General features: G+C 41.7%; 1 protein-coding gene across 3 annotated transcripts in view; it reads right to left on the bottom strand.

Annotated features, from left to right (window-relative positions):
* The window catches only part of SUSD1 (sushi domain containing 1), a 265,066-nt gene that overhangs the window by 96,946 nt on the left and 147,708 nt on the right, over window positions 1-20,412 (bottom strand). For all 3 annotated transcript variants that reach the window (XM_082259187.1, XM_082259188.1, XM_082259189.1), the window contains exons 14-16: window positions 15,924-16,110; window positions 15,209-15,297; window positions 10,563-10,719 (exon numbers count right to left, since the gene is read on the bottom strand). In XM_082259187.1, the coding sequence (XP_082115313.1) occupies window positions 10,563-10,719; window positions 15,209-15,297; window positions 15,924-16,110 (433 nt within the window). The remainder of the gene's footprint in view (window positions 1-10,562; window positions 10,720-15,208; window positions 15,298-15,923; window positions 16,111-20,412) is intronic.

The raw sequence follows: 20,412 nt of genomic DNA, 5'->3' as shown, positions 1-20,412 counted from the left end.
CCATTGAAGTCAATGGGGACCCGAACTTTAAGGCACTAAAATGGCTCTAAAACACCAAAGGAAAGGGCTAGAGTGCTGCAAATGGCAGCAAAACGTAATTAAGAGCATGGCAAGTGCTCTGCAAACAAATGTGGATAGGGAAATAACTTAAAACAACAAAAAAAAACAGAAAAATAAAACAATGTTCTTCTTCATCTCTGAAGGACGAGGCCCATATGGAGTAGGAGGGAGGTTGAGGTGGTGGTGGATGTGGCGGTGACATAGGCGTGCGCACAGGGTGTGCTGGGTGTGCCTGGGCACACCCTAATCACCTAGGGCACATAGCATTGCCAGTGAGGAGATGGGAAAGATCTCCCTGGGACCTGCTCTGCTCTATTTCTCCTTGCCTACAGGTACATGGCCCCGATACATTACTCTCCCTGCTGGCAAACACATGCATGTGTATTTCAACTTTGGGGTGCACACCTTAATGCAATAGGCTGCGCACACCTATGGGCGGTGTAGGTGGAAGCGGCGGTGGAGGAGGACCAGGGCCGGATTAACAGCATCATGGGCTTGGTGCTGAGGATTTTGAAGGGCCTTAAGGGCCGTGCCTTGCCATGCACCCAGAGGAGGAAGGGTGCAGCCATGCATGCCTAATTCAACATGGGATGCTGTCTCTGAAGCCCATAAACACATCCATGCATCGCCAACTGTCCCTCCTTGTCCGGCCTTCACGCTGTGTGGGGAGGTTCTGAGGGTGCTGCCTGGGGAAGCGAGCATAGAAGCCAGACTTCTGTGTTTACAAGTGACAGAAGAGCGGTAACAGTGAATATGGCCAACCCGGGGCCTATATAAAAGGTAGGGGCCTGGAGCTGCAGCTCCAATAGCCCCTACATTAATCTGGCCCTGAGGAGGAGGACGAGGTAGCCAACACTGCTTCTTTTCAAAAATTTTAAATGAGGGTACACCCCAAAAGAGTGAGAAAGAGCAAAAATGGAACAATGGGTGGGTAAGGTCGGTATCCATTGCTATTCTGCATAAGGTACGGAAAAGTCCCGTGGGATCCATGCCTGGTTCATTTTAATGAACGTGAGCTTGTCCACATTGTCTCTGGACAGGCGGCTGCGCTTGTCTGTTATAACGCCCCCAGCCGTGCTAAATACCCGTTCAGATAATACACTGGCTGCAGGGCACGCCAGCACCTCCAAGGCGTAAAGGGCAAGCTCAGGCCATGTGCCCAATTTGGAGACCCAGAAGTTGAAGGGGGCAGACCCGTCATTCACTACATGTAGGCGTGTGCACACATACTGCTCCACCATGTTGGTAAAATGCTGCCTCCTGCTAAGACGTTCCATCTGAGCTGCTGGTGCTGCTGTTTGTTGTGGCGTGCTGACAAAGCTTTTCCACATTTCGGCCATGCTAACCCTGCCTTCTGAGGTGCTGGCGGTGCCCTGGTTGCGTTGGCGACCTCCTCCTCCTCCTCCTCTGCCTTGTGCTTCCACTGTGGCCCCGCTGTCAGATGGGAATGCCAGCAGCATGGCGTCTACCAGCGTGCGCTTGTACTCGCGCATCTTGCGATCGCGCTCCAGTGAGTGAATTAAGGACGGTACGTTGTCCTTGTAACGGGGATCCAGCAGCGTGGCCACCCAGTAATCAGCACAAGTTAGAATGTGGGCAACTCGGCGGTCGTTGTGGAGACACTGCAGCATGTAATCGCTCATGTGTGCCAGGCTGCCCAGAGGCGACGAAAGGCTGTCCTCTGTGGGAGGTGTATCGTCCGTGTCCTCTGTATCCCCCCAGCCACGCACCAGTGATGGCCATGAGCTGGCCTGGGTGCCACCCTGCTGTGAACATGGTTCCATCTCCTCCTCCAGCTCCTCCTCCTCCTCATCCTCCTCATCCTCCAGAACTGTGCCCCTGCTGGACAATTGTGTCCCTGGCGTTTGTGTGTGCAGGAACCCACCCTCGGAGCCCCTTGCGAATGACTGCCCTGAAAGCCTTTGAAATGTTACCTCTTCATCCTCCTCCTCCTCCTCCTCATCCTGTGCCACATCCTCTTCCATCATCGCCCAAATTGTTTTTTCAAGGAGGCATAGAAGTGGGATAGTTCAGCTGAGAATGGCGTCATTGCCACTGGCCATGTTGGTGGAGTACCCAAAACAGCGCAACAAGGCACAATATATGCAAATGTCAAATATGCAAACTATGCCGCAATTTAATGTTTTTTACACCAAAAGGGTGTGTATTGAATAGCGGAATAGGATAAAAAACTGTGTATCTCACACGTACAAACACAGACTAGGCCCGATTAAATTTTTTCCTACCCTAAAGGGAGGATGAGGAAGAGGAGTATGGAACATGCAGCACCCTCAAATCTTCAGAAGTATGAGATGAACCCCAAAAACTTGGAAAGGTGGATCTCTCTCACACGTACCAACACAGACTATCCCCCAATTTAACTGATCCCCAAAGGTTTTTGATTAAATAGCGGAATAGAAAATATGATCCAAAAAAAGTGTATGTATATCACACGTACACAACCACACTAGGCCCCAATTACTATTGTTTGTACCCCTAAAAGGCTAGATGAGGAGTAGGGGGGGTATGGAACAGGCAGCACCCTCAAACCTTCAGAAGTATGAGATGAACCCCAACAACTTGGGAAGGTGGATCTCTCTCACACGTACCAACACAGACTATCCCCCAATTTAACTGATCCCCAAAGGTTTTTGATTAAATAGCGGAATAGAAAATATGATCCCAAAAAAGTGTATGTATATCACACGTACACAACCACACTAGGCCCCAATTACTATTGTTTGTACCCCTAAAAGGCTAGGAGTAGGGGGAGTATGGAACAGGCAGCACCCTCAAACCTTCAGAAGTATGAGATGAACCCCAACAACTTGGAAAGGTGGATCTCTCTCACACGTACCAACACAGACTATCCCCCAATTTAACTGATCCCCAAAGGTTTTTGATTAAATAGCGGAATAGAAAATATGATCCCAAAAAAGTGTATGTATATCACACGTACACAACCACACTAGGCCCCAATTACTATTGTTTGTACCCCTAAAAGGCTAGGAGTAGGGGGAGTATGGAACAGGCAGCACCCTCAAACCTTCAGAAGTATGAGATGAACCCCAACAACTTGGAAAGGTGGATCTCTCTCACACGTACCAACACAGACTATCCCCCAATTTAACTGATCCCCAAAGGTTTTTGATTAAATAGCGGAATAGAAAATATGATCCCAAAAAAGTGTATGTATATCACACGTACACAACCACACTAGGCCCCAATTACTATTGTTTGTACCCCTAAAAGGCTAGGAGTAGGGGGAGTATGGAACAGGCAGCACCCTCAAACCTTCAGAAGTATGAGATGAACCCCAACAACTTGGAAAGGTGGATCTCTCTCACACGTACCAACACAGACTATCCCCCAATTTAACTGATCCCCAGAGGTTTTTGATTAAATAGCGGAATAGAAAATATGATCCCAAAAAAGTGTATGTATATCACACGTACACAACCACACTAGGCCCCAATTACTATTGTTTGTACCCCTAAAAGGCTAGGAGTAGGGGGAGTATGGAACAGGCAGCACCCTCAAACCTTCAGAAGTATGAGATGAACCCCAACAACTTGGAAAGGTGGATCTCTCTCACACGTACCAACACAGACTATCCCCCAATTTAACTGATCCCCAAAGGTTTTTGATTAAATAGCGGAATAGAAAATATGATCCCAAAAAAGTGTATGTATATCACACGTACACAACCACACTAGGCCCCAATTACTATTGTTTGTACCCCTAAAAGGCTAGGAGTAGGGGGAGTATGGAACAGGCAGCACCCTCAAACCTTCAGAAGTATGAGATGAACCCCAACAACTTGGAAAGGTGGATCTCTCTCACACGTACCAACACAGACTATCCCCCAATTTAACTGATCCCCAAAGGTTTTTGATTAAATAGCGGAATAGAAAATATGATCCCAAAAAAGTGTATGTATATCACACGTACACAACCACACTAGGCCCCAATTACTATTGTTTGTACCCCTAAAAGGCTAGGAGTAGGGGGAGTATGGAACAGGCAGCACCCTCAAACCTTCAGAAGTATGAGATGAACCCCAACAACTTGGAAAGGTGGATCTCTCTCACACGTACCAACACAGACTATCCCCCAATTTAACTGATCCCCAAAGGTTTTTGATTAAATAGCGGAATAGAAAATATGATCCCAAAAAAGTGTATGTATATCACACGTACACAACCACACTAGGCCCCAATTACTATTGTTTGTACCCCTAAAAGGCTAGGAGTAGGGGGAGTATGGAACAGGCAGCACCCTCAAACCTTCAGAAGTATGAGATGAACCCCAACAACTTGGAAAGGTGGATCTCTCTCACACGTACCAACACAGACTATCCCCCAATTTAACTGATCCCCAAAGGTTTTTGATTAAATAGCGGAATAGAAAATATGATCCCAAAAAAGTGTATGTATATCACACGTACACAACCACACTAGGCCCCAATTACTATTGTTTGTACCCCTAAAAGGCTAGGAGTAGGGGGAGTATGGAACAGGCAGCACCCTCAAACCTTCAGAAGTATGAGATGAACCCCAACAACTTGGAAAGGTGGATCTCTCTCACACGTACCAACACAGACTATCCCCCAATTTAACTGATCCCCAAAGGTTTTTGATTAAATAGCGGAATAGAAAATATGATCCCAAAAAAGTGTATGTATATCACACGTACACAACCACACTAGGCCCCAATTACTATTGTTTGTACCCCTAAAAGGCTAGGAGTAGGGGGAGTATGGAACAGGCAGCACCCTCAAACCTTCAGAAGTATGAGATGAACCCCAACAACTTGGAAAGGTGGATCTCTCTCACACGTACCAACACAGACTATCCCCCAATTTAACTGATCCCCAAAGGTTTTTGATTAAATAGCGGAATAGAAAATATGATCCCAAAAAAGTGTATGTATATCACACGTACACAACCACACTAGGCCCCAATTACTATTGTTTGTACCCCTAAAAGGCTAGGAGTAGGGGGAGTATGGAACAGGCAGCACCCTCAAACCTTCAGAAGTATGAGATGAACCCCAACAACTTGGAAAGGTGGATCTCTCTCACACGTACCAACACAGACTATCCCCCAATTTAACTGATCCCCAAAGGTTTTTGATTAAATAGCGGAATAGAAAATATGATCCCAAAAAAGTGTATGTATATCACACGTACACAACCACACTAGGCCCCAATTACTATTGTTTGTACCCCTAAAAGGCTAGGAGTAGGGGGAGTATGGAACAGGCAGCACCCTCAAACCTTCAGAAGTATGAGATGAACCCCAACAACTTGGAAAGGTGGATCTCTCTCACACGTACCAACACAGACTATCCCCCAATTTAACTGATCCCCAGAGGTTTTTGATTAAATAGCGGAATAGAAAATATGATCCCAAAAAAGTGTATGTATATCACACGTACACAACCACACTAGGCCCCAATTACTATTGTTTGTACCCCTAAAAGGCTAGGAGTAGGGGGAGTATGGAACAGGCAGCACCCTCAAACCTTCAGAAGTATGAGATGAACCCCAACAACTTGGAAAGGTGGATCTCTCTCACACGTACCAACACAGACTATCCCCCAATTTAACTGATCCCCAAAGGTTTTTGATTAAATAGCGGAATAGAAAATATGATCCCAAAAAAGTGTATGTATATCACACGTACACAACCACACTAGGCCCCAATTACTATTGTTTGTACCCCTAAAAGGCTAGATGAGGAGTAGGGGGAGTATGGAACAGGCAGCACCCTCAAACCTTCAGTATGAGATTGTGTTCACTGTACCCCACAAAGATTGAGTTCACTGCACCCCACAATGATTGTGTTCACTGCACCCCACAAAGATTGTGTTCACTGCACCTCACAAAGATTGTGTTCACTGTACCCCCCAAAGATTGTGTTCACTGCACCCCACAAAGATTCTGTTCACTGTACCCCACAAAGATTGTGTTCACTGCACCCCAAAAAGATTGTGTTCACTGCACCCCAAAAAGGATGTTGTTCACTGCACCCCAAAAAGGATGTTGTTCACTCCACCCCAAAAAGATTGTGTTCACTGCACCCCACAAAGATTGTGTTCACTGCACCCCAAAAAGATTGTGTTCACTGCACCCCAAAAATGATTTTGTTCACTGCACCCCAAAAAGGATTTTGTTCACTGCACCCCAAAAAGGATGTTGTTCACTCCACCCCAAAAAGATTGTGTTCACTGCACCCCAAAAAGATTGTGTTCACTGCACCCCACAAAGGATTTTGTTCACTGCACCCCAAAAAGATTGTGTTCACTGCACCCCAAAAAGGATGTTGTTCACTGCACCCCAAAAAGGATTTTGTTCACTGCACCCCAAAAAGATTGTGTTCACTGCACCCCACAAAGGATTTTGTTCACTGCACCCCACAAAGATTGTGTTCACTGCACACCAAAAAGGATTGTGTTCACTGCACCCCAAAAAGATTTTGTTCACTGCACCCCAAAAAGATTGTGTTCACTGCAGCCCAAAAAGATTGTGTTCACTGCAGCCCAAAAAGATTGTGTTCACTGCAGCCCAAAAAGATTGTGTTCACTGCAGCCCAAAAAGATTGTGTTCACTGCAGCTCACACACAGAAAAATGGATGTGGATCACTGACACCTGCCTATCTCCAATCCCACACCACACAGCAATATCGATTGTAGTTTGTAGAACACAGTTTCCCTAAAATTCAGCAGACTCTGTCCCTAACAGGATTGAGAAGAGATCGTAGATCAGGATTGAGTGCAGACCCCACCCCCCACACAGCAATATCGATTGTAGTTTGTAGAAGACACTGACCCTATATAATTCAGCAGACTCTATCCCTAAAATGCCTACAACTCGCCCTGCCTAAACACTCCGACCTGTCCCTCAATTCTATCCGGACACAAATGGTTTTTTCCTGCCTATCTTTCCCTAATCAGCAGCCAGCACGTTGATGTGTGCTCTGTCCCTGAATCTAAGCAGCATAATGACGCCGCTGCGGCTGCCTCGAACTTATAAAGACTTGGTCACATGCTTCAGACGGCCAATCACAGCTACTGAGACATTTGCAGGCATGGCTGGGATGGCTTAAGGCACACCAGTTAAACGATTGTTGATTGGCTGTTGAAAGCCCGCCATGAAAAGAGCGCCAAAGCATGCAAAACCCGGAAATAAAACGACCGAACACGGATTTTTACCCGAACATACAGTAAAGTGTCCGTGTCCGTGTTCGGGTACAAAAAATCCAATTATTCGGTACGAACACGAATAATACAGTCCGTGTTCGCTCAACACTACTCATATGTTTGAATATGAATAGGTTTTCTAAATCGGTTAGAAAAAGCATTGTGGTATTGCCCAGACACTTCTGATTTTCCCTTTTTTGTAAAGTGAGTACATTTTCTGTTCTTCATTAAAAAAAAAAAAAAAAAGTAAATAAAACCCCCAAACCTAAGCAGCTATATACACCTGTAAATATTACAACGATATTCAAAAAATAAACAGGAATAGAGCTATAAAATAGGGCAGTAAATACATATAAAGCATTAATTAATCAAAACTTTTAATAATGGATATAATTTATATAATCATTGTTAATAAAAAAAATCACTGTTTACATTAATAATTCCCATCTTCTATAAAGAACCATGCCAAAAACTAGAGTGTTCATAAACATGATGGGCAATCTAAGGAAGAAAGTCTTTTTAAATCCTTTTTAGTGATAACATCAATAACTAGAGTTGAGCGGACACCTGGATGTCCGTGTTCGACGGGTTCGAACTTGAAAAAAAAGTCTGGGTCCGTGTCCCGGACTTTTTTCGAACTTTACCCGGACACCGAACCCCATTGAAGTCAATGGGGACCCGAACTTTCAGGCACTAAAATGGCTCTAAAAAACAAATGGAAAAGGCTAGAGTGCTGCAAATGGCAGCAAAATGTAGTTAAGAGCATGGCAAGTGCTCTTAAAAAAAATCCCCTTTAAATTTGTAATTTTTAAATAGCAGATTAGAACAGCACTCTGTAGTAAAATATAGCTGAACGCTGCACACAACAGACTGATAAAATATATTTTTTTCTCCCTCCTCCTCCTCCTCCTCAGTGGGCTCAAGTGAGTGCAAAAAGATTGTTCACTGCACCACCCCGCACACAGCAAAATCGATGTAGATCGCTAACGGACGATTGTTCTGTCCTGTGTCTCCTAATCTCTCCCTGCCTAATCTCTCCAGCCTGTCCCTAAAATGCTCAAATATCTTTCCCTGCCTACACTCCGACCTGTCCCTGCATTCTTTTCAGCACAATGTTGTTTTACCCTGTCTGTCCCTAATCAGCAGCAGCCAGCACCGTTCTGTGTGCTCTCTCCTTACACTACAGCAGACTGACGCACCGCGATGTGTCTCTCGAGCTTATAAAGACCTGGGTCACATGCTTCAGCTGGCCAATCACAGCTACTAATACATTAGTAGGCATGGCTGTGATGGCGCACACCAGTTAAACGCTTGTTGATTGGTTGTTGAAAGCCCGCCATTAAAAGCGCGCCATTACATACAAAGCAGGAAATAAAATTACCAAACACGGATTTTAAACCTGAACATACAGTAAAGTTTTCGGGGTCCGTGTCCGGGTAACAAAAATCCAATTATCCGGTACGGACCCGAATAATACAGTCCGTGTTCGCTCAACACTATCAATAACATGTTCCAGGAAAAAAACTCCATCCAAAAGTGTAAATTTCTTCAGCAAGGTATTTGCCAAATTAAACTTGGCAAAGTAATGTGCCAGGATTGTTCCACCAGACACCCGAAAAGGTGATAAACCCACCTATCAGTTTTGATCTATTCAACGAATAAACAGGTCAAAAAGCGCAGAATATAGATCTTTTTAAGCCCAAGGAAAGATGGATAGCTGCACTACTTCTTAACAAGAAATAAAGTGCATAAAATAGGGGTAGAAGAGGTTCATTGCTCCAACAAACTTTATTATTAAAAATGTTAATGTCTATTTACATAGGTAGTGCTATCACCCAGCACAAAGGTAAGAACACTCAGTCCTGTACTGGGATACCACACTATCACTTCCTGGTATTATGAATGCGTGTGCACAGCATGCAGTGTGCATGATGACGTCACAGTGTTTAAACCCCATATGTTTTGTCTCCAACAGACTTCGTCAGGAGCAAGAGCACCCTGTGGCTCTCTCATCGTACAAATAGAGTGATTTATTCTTTGTTTGTGGACTACAAAGGGTAAACTATGCTATTTGTATGATGAGGTAGTCACTATGTTCTAGTACAGGAATAAGCAATCAGTCCTTTGTGCTGGGTGATAGCACTTCCTATGTAAGTGGATATTTTTATTTATTGTCCTCTCCTCTTTTATGAAGGTTTTTTTTTTTTTTTTTAAGAAAAAATAATTGGTTCATCAGCTTTTCTGGTGTTTAAATGAGTTATATGTACCTATGCTTTGTGATCTGTTTGTTTGTTCAAGGGGCCAAAATTAAGATGTGAATTTATCACTTTTTGGGGTGTCTAGTGGAGCAGATCTGGGGCTGCACTTTGCTGAGTTTAGTTTGGCACATACTTTGTAGATGAAATTTCCCCTTTACATGAAGTTTCTTCTGGAGAACATTATTAATACTATTGCCATGTCAGTACTTAAAGGGTAACTCCAATTTTGTGGGGAAAAAATAGCAAATAAAGAAAAAATAATATAGCTTATGCAAATGCAATACAAGTCATATTGTGATTGAATGTTATTAAAAAAAATACCTTTCCTTGTCAATCTACAGATGTTGTAATTTTCTGGAAATGCAATGCAATATGGCTACCTGGAGCTGTTCTGTACACAGAATGTACTGACCACACCCCAAAAACATAATTTCCTGCTTGTGTGATTGGCTCACCAATTTTCCCAGAAGTCTGCCTAAGATACAAGTCAGATTTCTGGCATCTTGTGCAACAAAAATGTCATTTTTGGTGAGATACTCCCAATGGGAACACATCTAAAGGGATGCAGGCCCAGCAGATTTCCTCATTAGTGGTCTGCAGCTGCACAGCTGATTGATAATAATGAAATCAATCCCATTAGGCCCATTTAGCACAGGGGCACAGAGAAATAAACAGGGATTTCTTCAGAATAACAAAAGGAATCTGCAACAAAGTTTGTTATAATCCTTGCAATGTACTTAGATAACCCAGAGGGGAATGTTTTTTTCACAAAAAAAGTGGAGTTAGCTTTAAAGTGACTTTCTTCCTTGAATTGCATATAGCCATTTATGGCGTTTTTGGCACAATTCTCTATAGTAGATGTATATTATTGAATATTGTATTATATATGGTTGCTTTTAAGAGACAACCACATGGAATTTCATTTAGGAGCCAATTATATGGAAACAAAACAATACAATGAACAAAGAAACCCTTTATACAAGATATCTACTTTAGATTTTTTCTTTTTAATATAAAAACACTACTAATACATAACTTACCAGCTAGGTTGGAGTGAACCGTGGTGAAATTTGTGGGAAATATAGTGTCCATGGGTAATTCCAAGCATACTGTAGTCACATTTTGGTCTGTATTGATGTTAAAAAACACATCCTGAAGCAATTCCTTGGGAGACCATCTTCCTCCTTTAACATACAACTATTAGCAAAAAAAGTACATATAGACAATTAGCCAAATCTTATCTAAAAGCTTTTTCACCAAGCAGAAGTATTTTTTTCATCACTAGAACAAAAATCTGCAGGTGAAGCTTAACTGGAGCAAAGGAAAAGCAACTAAGAAATGTCCAATTGTTAGAACTATACATAAAGTAAGACGCATATCTGAGCATGTTAATCCAAACTTATAATTGATATAAAAGGGGAAAACCTCAACTTTGTTTTTATCCAGTTTCATTCCTCCTGGGAAAAAGAGCTACCTAATGTGGGTTGTAACTTTTAGCTTATATACTTCTTACATACAGAAAACACAACTCTGCTCTTGCAAATCTATCTTTGCAATGCTCTGGTAACGCAAACTTGCTTACTTACATTCATGGCAAACTGGGCGTTAAAGCCTTGGGCTGGGCAAGAGTGGCTACATATATGCGCCTATGGGGAACGGGTTTTCTGTGCTGAGAGGATGCTCCATGTGTGCTCTCAGTACAATAAATAGGATGTCACAGGCAGCTGCCGATGCATAATTATGATCAGGAGCTTTTGATCATTTGACTGCTGTGATATCCAAGCTCGAGAGACAGCAAGGCACTAACAAGCTCCCAGCATCCACTCCTCCATAGGACAACACTGCTCCCTGGGCAGGCACTCTTCCTGCCACCCCCCCCCCCATCTTGGCCTTGGATGTAATGACACTCACTTTTCCATCACATATTGTATCCATTGTATCCATTCTGCTTAGAGAAGACGTCATATGACGACACACGTAAGGTGGGGCAGGGGCGCTGACATCACCATGCTTGCCAGATCAGACACCCGGCTTGGATTCTCATCCGGGGATAAGTGGTAATACAAATAAGCATTATATTCCTAGTGTCAGGTTGACACTATGCAAATGTGAGGGTTTTTAATCTGTTTTAATAAAAGCCTGTGTATTTAACGGATTTATGCTATGAGAGTCTTCCTTACTCTAACCCGACCTCTATGTTTAAATGGGACCTACATGTGAGGATCCACTGAGAGGGGATCGCATTAAAACCCAGGACCTTGAAAGGAATATTAACAAGTGTAGCAGCTTTTTTTATAGTACCAGCCATTAACTCTGGTGAATAAATTTAGTTTGTTTGGTAAAAGATCACACTGGGTGTGTCACACACAGCATTTAGAATACAGCACTTTTAAGCAAGATTCAGCACACTTTTCTAGTGTTTGCTGGGGACTTTTTTTCTCACATTCATCACTGTGGACTATGTTTGTTTTTTCATTTATGAATTTTTTAAAATACTTGTATTATTTATTTATTATAAGTCACATTGTTATGTTCTTGTATTGCACCAGCACTTTATATTTATTGCTCATGTTGTACTATATGATATAAGAACACTGTTGTATATATATATATTTTGGTTTGCAGTATTAACTTCAGCGTTTGCAACTGCATAGGTATGCTTTCTGACAAAGATGGTATATGATACTACATTATCACTGAGACAATAGACAGTCACCATAGGGAATAGGATTGGTCATGGCTAGCACTGCGCTACCTTTCCTTCTTTCTCCAATATATATATTATATATATATGTGCAAATGTTTTAGGCAGGTGTGAAGAAATGCTGCAAAAGGAAGAATGCTTTCAAAAATATATATTTTTATTTTTTATTTTTATAAATTTACAAAATGCAAAGTGAGCAAACAGAAGAAAAATCTAAATCAAATCAATATTTGGTGTAACTATCCTTTGGCTTCAAACCAGCATCATTTTTTACACTTGCACACTTTGTACATTTGCACAAAGTCTGGATTTTGTAAGATTAGAGTCAGGTGAATGATTAACCATTCATACCAAACAGGTGCTAATGATAATCACTAAGCAGCTTCTTATGTAGATTGAAACACAGTCATTGACTGAAAAAGAAAGAGCTGTGTAGGAGGGCTTAAAATGGGCGAGAAACAGCCAAACTCTGATACTAAATTGAGGTTGTGGAAGACAGTTTCATGTCACAGGTCATACACTATGGCAAGACTGAGCACAGCAACAAGACATAAGGTAGTTATACCGCATCAGCAAGGTCTCTACCAGACAAAGATTTCAAAGCAGAGTGGAGTTTCAAGATGTGCTGTTTAAGCTTTTTTTAAGAAGCACAAAGAAATGGGCAATGTTGAGGACCAAAGACACAGTGATCGGTCAAGGAAACCTAATGCAGCAGAAGAAAGACATATCATGCGTATTTTCCTTCCACAGTGGAAAAAGATTTCCAGCAGTGGAAACCAGTGAAACTCAGGTACATCCATCTACTGTCCAGAGAAGTCTGGCCAGAAGTGGTATTCAAGGAAGAATGGCCAGAAAGCTATACCTCCAATGTAGAAACAAGACTATGCAACATAAATATGCACAAAAAAATAGGGACTAGGGGGCAAAAAAATTGCAGCCGGGGTTTTGGAATGATGAGTCAAAATTTTAACTATTTGGCTGTAGCGCGAGGCTGTTTTTTTGCTGAAGGGCTGGAGAGCAGTACAATACTGAGTGTCTGCAGGCAACATTGAACCATGATGGAGCTTCCTTGCAGGTTTGGGGGCTGCATTTCTATGAATGGAGTTGGAGATTTGGTCAGGATCAGTGGTGTCCTTAATGGTGAGAACAGGGCGGGTGCTAGACTATTTTGCACCTAGGCAAGACCATTTACTTGCAGCCACCCCCCAGTCAGCAATGTTTTATCTGTGAAGAAAAATAGGAGGTGAAAAAACCTTGGAGTAACAGAGATAGCATGCAGCGAAATGCGGCCCCTAAATGAACACAGACAGGCTTACCAGTCCAACTGCCTCATCCAGGGAAAGAAACAAAGGGTGATATCACCAGTGCCTTCAGAAGAAGCCAAATGACCTCCTAAGGCGCCCTATATACTCCCCACAGGAGAGAACGTACTGCCCACACCGGTCCCCCATCTGGTGCACGGCGCTCAGTCCAAGTCCAAGACCCACAGTTCAACCGCGCATGCACAAGATGGCCGATCGCGCATCTTGAAAGAAGGCAGGGCAGCGGCGTACCAAACTCTAGGCACAACCCCAAAGACCCAGGCATAAAAAAAAAAAACATACAACAATAGGGACTACTGTAGGTCAAGGTCAAAGAAGTACGAACCAGCAGCCATGCCTTGTTTGCTTAGTGGTAGCACCAGTCCTGGTTAAGAAATACAGGCAGATATTTATTCATCATGCCATGCCATCAGGGAAGCATGTGATTGGCCCCAAATTTATTCTGCAGCAGGACAATGACCCAAACATACAGCCAATATCAATAAGTTGTATGTTTAGTGTAAAGAAAAAGAAGGTGTCCTGAAAGTGATAGTTTGGCCCCCACAGAGCCCTGATCTCAACTTTATTGAGATTGTCTAGGATTGCATGATCAGACAGAAGTATCTGGAGCAGCCTACATCCACAGAAGATCTGTGGTTAGTTTTCCAAGATGTTTGGAGTTCCTTCAAAAACTGTGTGCAAGTGTACTTAGAAGAATTGATGCTGTTTTGAAGGCAAAGGATGGTCACACCAAATATCGACTTGATTTGGACTTCTCTTCTATTCATTTCCTTTCCATTTTGTTAATTATTAAAAAAATAAACTATTAACATTTCTTTATTTCTGAAAGCATTTTCAATTTTCAGCATGTAAATATATAAATATATGTAAATATTGTGTAATATGTAATATTCTAATTTTCTGACATACTGAATTTCAGGTTTTCACTAGCTGTACATAAGCCATAATCATCAAAATTAAAAGAAAGAAAAAAAATGCTTGAAATATATCACTCTGTTTGTAACGCATCGATATAAAATTTATGAGTTTCACTTTTTGAATTGAATTACTGAAGTAAATAAACTTTTTCATGATATTCTAATTTTATGAGATGCAGCTGAATATTGGCTGTGCCATCAATATTTATTGTTGTTTTCCCTTATTCTTCAGTTATTGGAAAACAATAATAGTATTAAACGGATATTGCCACTTTAACAAAGCCTAGACACTTGTCTGAAAAACCAAATTACCCAAGTAAACAGTTTTCAGGAAAAAAGTCCTGCTGAATCAGACAATGACAACAAACAGTAAAGAGATAAGTGGTACTTTGAAAAAAGACAGAGAATGTTTTCAAACATTTAGACTTTGTTCACTTAACTACCTGTTGAACCCTGAGCTTTTGTAATGTGAAAGGCAAAAAATACTTAAAAAGTACACTCCATTCTAAATTAAAGGTTAAGAAAACTGTTGATAAAGGAATATGCAACATACAAAATTGGGACTGAAATGTTTTTCCATAAGTTCTCTAATTATTTTTTGGAATGCATACAGGGTAGGTATTTGAAAAATGTACTTTGTGTTTGGGGGTGGGGTTGGGTTGTTCACATGCCTAGGACTTTGGTTTAAATTCAGCTCTTGCTTCCCTAAATAGTCAACAGCATTTATATGAATTAAAACATACTTTGTATAACTCTTGTAAACCATCTAAATGTCTATTCAACTGCAAGCATGTTTCATTAAATGTTTGCTGATTGATGGAGTTTTCACTTTCTACAAGAGAAAAAAAAGATGATAATTACAATTAGGTTAGTGGGTAAAATTTTAAAAATGCATCAATTTTAGTGACGTTACAGCTCTTAGGCCCTATTTCATTTCTCCACTGTCCAGCCTACTTACCATGCTTTCGTATATCTATGGTGAATCATGGAGATGTTCAGCTCCATCCCCTTCTCCCTTCTTACCCTCTCTGCTTTTTTTTCCCTTTCTCCTCTTTCCCTTGATTTTCCTTTTTCCTAATGCCTATATCTCTGATGTACTCAATTTTTGGACTAATGGCATGGGCCCCTCGTATTATATTCTCATTTACCGCTTTTATGTGCCCCTATTGGGGAGGCTTGGGTCCCCTTACACCTCCCTACTTCTCAGAATGTATTTGACTAATATTGTGTCTTCATATCTTCTTATCTGTATCAATATACCTTTACATCTATGTGATGTGATGTGATGTACATGTTGTTTTGTTTTACTGAAAAGTGTAATAATAAAGATACATTCAACCTACAAATGCACCAATTTTATGTTAAAAGGCAGTCTATATCCATGAATAGAAACTTTACATTATTTTATTTATTTTTTTTTACTGTTTGTGGCTTTATATAATATATATATACACTCACCATGGCTTGTCATGTTTAGAATAACATGTTCAGACAGTTCTGTGGATGACTCAGTAATATTGATTAAGTATTCCGCTCCAGGAGGCAACTCTAAGCAAAGGATTGGTGTAGACTCTTCTGTACTAAAATTAAACATTATGTTCTGGAAAAATCCCTGTGGATTCCAGGTTTTACCTTGTATGAACACCTGGGGATAGTGAGTACAAATTTCAGTTAATGATAAAAAGGTCAGTTTAAAAGCTAAAGTCACAATCCTTTAATGATTAAAAAAGAAAACGTGACAAGAGGATCACTGAGCCGACATATAAAATTAATGAATCTACAGGAAAATTGTATCAGCTCACATCCTTCATCAATATCTTTATGCTCCTCACCACTGACTGTATTATAGTATGTGTGTCCTACCCATACTTTCAGTTTAATTAATCTAAATACATTCCAGAAGCATCAAAAAGGTGTGTAAAGTTTTACAGTTTGTTTTCTTTAGAAGGCAGCCACAGCCTTAACAGAAAAGCTTGTGTTCTACCAACGAGGGATGATCTTTGTGTGAACAATCATGGCCATGGCCATATTCGGGCAATGACGTCACCACAATCCATGCCCCATCCCTTTTTTTGCCAATTATAACTCAGGAAATTATCATAGGCCACCATCGTGTTGGGATTGTTAGGGTTTTTCATTTCGATGGGTGTCATTCGCCGTGATTTACAAGGACTTACATTGTTTGTTGGCGTAATTGGGGATTTACATTTTTTTAAATAAAGGACTCATCAACAACTGTGTTTGGGTGTTTCTTTACTTTACTCAGTACTAGAATGCCCCCTTTTTGTTAAAGGGGGCTCCAGATTCCAATAAGCCCCCTGACCACAGACCCCCAAACCACTGGGCCAGGGTTATGGGGAAGAGGCTCTTGTCATCCCCACATGTTGAGGACATGTGGCCAAGTATGCTTAAGGAGTGGGGGCACATGCTCCTCATTCCCTGTTTCCCGGCCAGCCAGGCTGCTTACTCTGATTGTATTTTATGGAGGGAAACCCCATGCTTTTTTTGTGCAGGAATCTTTATTAACTTCTGTTATCTAACATACGGGTCTAGAACAAAGTGGCTGCTAACTATCATTTCACTGGCATTTTAAATAAACGTTTTCTTTGTAAATGTCAGTTCTGTTGTAGTAAGTTGTATACATCACACATATGTGCCACTTCACAGGCAGGGTCAGGGCATCTCCCAGGCAAGGTATTTAGTGGAGTTTTGCAATTTTAATGTTTAACTTTCAGCATGAATAATATGAATAATTTTTATTTCTTTTTTTGCTATGTTAAATGTTCCTAAGGGCAGGGCAGTGCTCAAGGCAGTAAACCTTACCCCCCCCCCCCCCCGTGCCAGTTTTTTGACAATCCCTCTTGTAACCCTATTGTATTTTATTGTATTGTAACTGTACTGACTCCCTTTATATTGTAAAGCACTGATGCTATATAAATCCTATATAAAAAAAAATAATAATAATTGATCCCATGTCTTTTAGCTTAGAACAGGAGTCCCCAAACTACGGCCTGTGGATCAGATACGGCCCCCCAAGGTTATTTACCTGGCCTGCCTGTTAGGCTCAACCCTACCATGGGTCCCACTCCTGCAAGCCTCCACCTCTACAAGCCTCCTCCGTCACTGTTATCAGTGAACAGCAGCGAGCAGGAGGAAGCTTAGCTCAGGGTGGAGAGCAGGAGGATGAGCTGCTCAAATTAACTTTTGAAGTTTAACTGCAGATGATTGGTTGCTAGGACACAGGGCGGTCCCAAGCAACCAATCACCAGCTTGCTAATATGGAAAGTCACCCTGTTGGCTCCCGCTCCCGCTCCCGGCCTCTGTCCATAACTGTGCTGCCTTCTGCTCTCGGCTGTGAGGTAGGACACTGCTATGAGAGGAAAAGGGGGGGAGGGGGTCACAGCTATAGGGGAAAGGGGGGCAGAGGACACCACTGCGTGCTTGTGTGTGTGTGTGAGTAGGTGATGTGAAGGGGACAAAGGACATTGTTATGGGCTGGGGCAACCCCCATAGCAGTGTCCTCTATCACCCTTCACAGTACCCCCCACTCCCTCCTCCCTGCATTCTGAGCCTAACGCACTCATGGTCCCTGCGTTCTGACCCTAACTCACTCCTGATCCCTGCATTCTGAGCCTAATTTACTCCTGATCCCTACATTCTGAGCCTAATGCACTCCTGAATCCTGCATTCTGAGTGTAACACACTCCTGAACCCTACATTCTGAGTGCAATACACTTTTGATCCCTACATTCTGAGTGCAACGCACTCCTGAGCCCTACTTTCTGAGTGTAATGCACTCCTGATCCCTGCATTCTAAGCGCAGTACACTCCTGAACCCTGCTTTCTGAGTGCAACGCACTCCTGAACCCTGCATTCTGAGCGCAAAGTACTACTAAACCCTGCATTCTGCATAAAAAAAAGATATGTGTAGTGTGTATATGAATGTGTTCATATTTTTCTAAAACTATAGTCCGCCCCCCCAAGAGTGAACTGACCCCCTGTTTAAAAAGTTTGAGGAGCCCTGGCCTAAAACATGGCCATTACTATTTTTTATTATTCAGCTCCCATTTTCTTCAAGAGGTTTTGGATTTTGCATCTGAACTGGAGTATTGTTTGCCAAAGTCTGCTCAAACCAAACCCAGGTATATTTAGCTCATCACTACCGCCAATGCTTTAGAGAAGCCCATTGATTTTGAATAAGCTAAAATTGCACTGCACAGTACCAAAGTAGTGCATACACTTCTTTTTAAAACACACTGTAGCCTGACCGCATGGTACAAAAGTACCATGCGAACCGATGCAGGCAAACACACTGCATTTATGACCTGCGATTGGGGTGTGTTAACTTCCTATTGATACCTGCTACAGATGGAGTGTGTTTTGCATGCGGTTTGAATCACACAGGAATGTGCGATTCATGTGTGGGCATGGTGTGTACCAGCCCTTAAACTGAACATTTAATTGAGCTTTAATGTAATTTTTAAATAATTTCTACATATTTTTTCTTCTATTTATCCACCTTATGGTTACATGATTATTCTGTATAGTAGTTATATACATACAAAAAACATTCCATTCCTTGCAGTTGTGTAAAGGGGGTACAATCCGATTTACTTTGTCTATAGGTGGTAAGGGCATCTAAGCCACCCACGTTTTGTGCAGTGTTTATATACAATTGCTCATGTCTGACTTTTTATGTGCCAAAAGCATCTGGTTTTGTTAGCAACAGCATTTCTTATTTATATCTTTCCTATGCTATTACGTTAAAGTTTTTCTGATCATAACTGAAAATTGTCTTGTGTTTATTATGTTTATTAAACAATGATCAACAAATAAAACCATTCCCAGATGTATGCACATTTGTAAGAACCTGCAGTGGTCAAATGATAATTATTTTACATAAATCTATCTATAGTCAGTATACATTTTTTTTGTTAATATACGTTTTAACCAATAATGCACTATACATGGCACTAGCTGTGTACTTCCGTTTCAGTTACTGCAAGGCCTCCCTTTTCCCCAGCAATGACACACAGACTGATTAACTGCAAACAGGACAAGCATTTCAATTACACACCCCAAAAATACTTTTATGGTGACTTTCCTATGACCACAAAACTTTGAGGTCACTCAGTTCCCAACATGTTTTAGTAAGATAAGAAACATATAGTAAGTGTATTGTTTTAGGCTTTATGCACACAAGATTTAAATGTCTTTGCTTGATTAGTAGAGAAATCAAACTAACAGCAACATGCATGCTCCTCAATACTGGACACATGTGGGGGGAGGGGGGGGGGGGTTACTAAAACTGGAGAGTCCAATATCTGGTGCAGCTCTGCACATAAACCAATCAGCTTCCAGGTTTTATTAGCAAAGCTTAATTGAATAAGCTGAAGTTAGAAGCTGATTTGCTACGATGCACAGCTGCACCAGATTCTAAGTGCTCCAGTTTTAGTAAATGTCCCCCATGGGGACAATACTGGGCGTGCTTATTTAGGGGGACACAGTAAGTGGTTCATCCCCATTTGTAAGCCAGGCAGGAAACAGGTAGAAACTGTCCAAGTGAGCTCTGATGCCAACAAGCAGTGTAAGACACTGCCGGGTGCCTAAAACAGAACACCGGGCATTTGAATGTTTCCAAGTCCCTTGCTGTAGTACTGTCACCTGTTCTATTGGGTCCAGTTGTTGGAGAGCGCAGAGATAATTCAGTGTTTGGGATGTCTATTACCTAAAGAAGGCGAACTCCAAGCCTGAAGATTATAAGTGAGGTCTCATAGCTGTGTTGCTGTGTCTGCTAGATTCAATTTGCATAATGTAAAAAGACCTGTTACCCATTGTCCCTGTAAGTATGGAGGGTTATTCACCGAAAAGTGTATTTCTGCTCACTAATCAAGCTTTTTTGCTCTACATATTCCATTATGAATATAGCTACACCTCAGGATTTGCA

The sequence above is a fragment of the Pelophylax lessonae genome, assembly GCF_965119305.1.
Source record: "Pelophylax lessonae genome assembly, chromosome: 1".
Lineage (NCBI taxonomy): Eukaryota > Metazoa > Chordata > Amphibia > Anura > Ranidae > Pelophylax > Pelophylax lessonae.
This window is presented reverse-complemented; position numbering and strand designations above follow the sequence as displayed.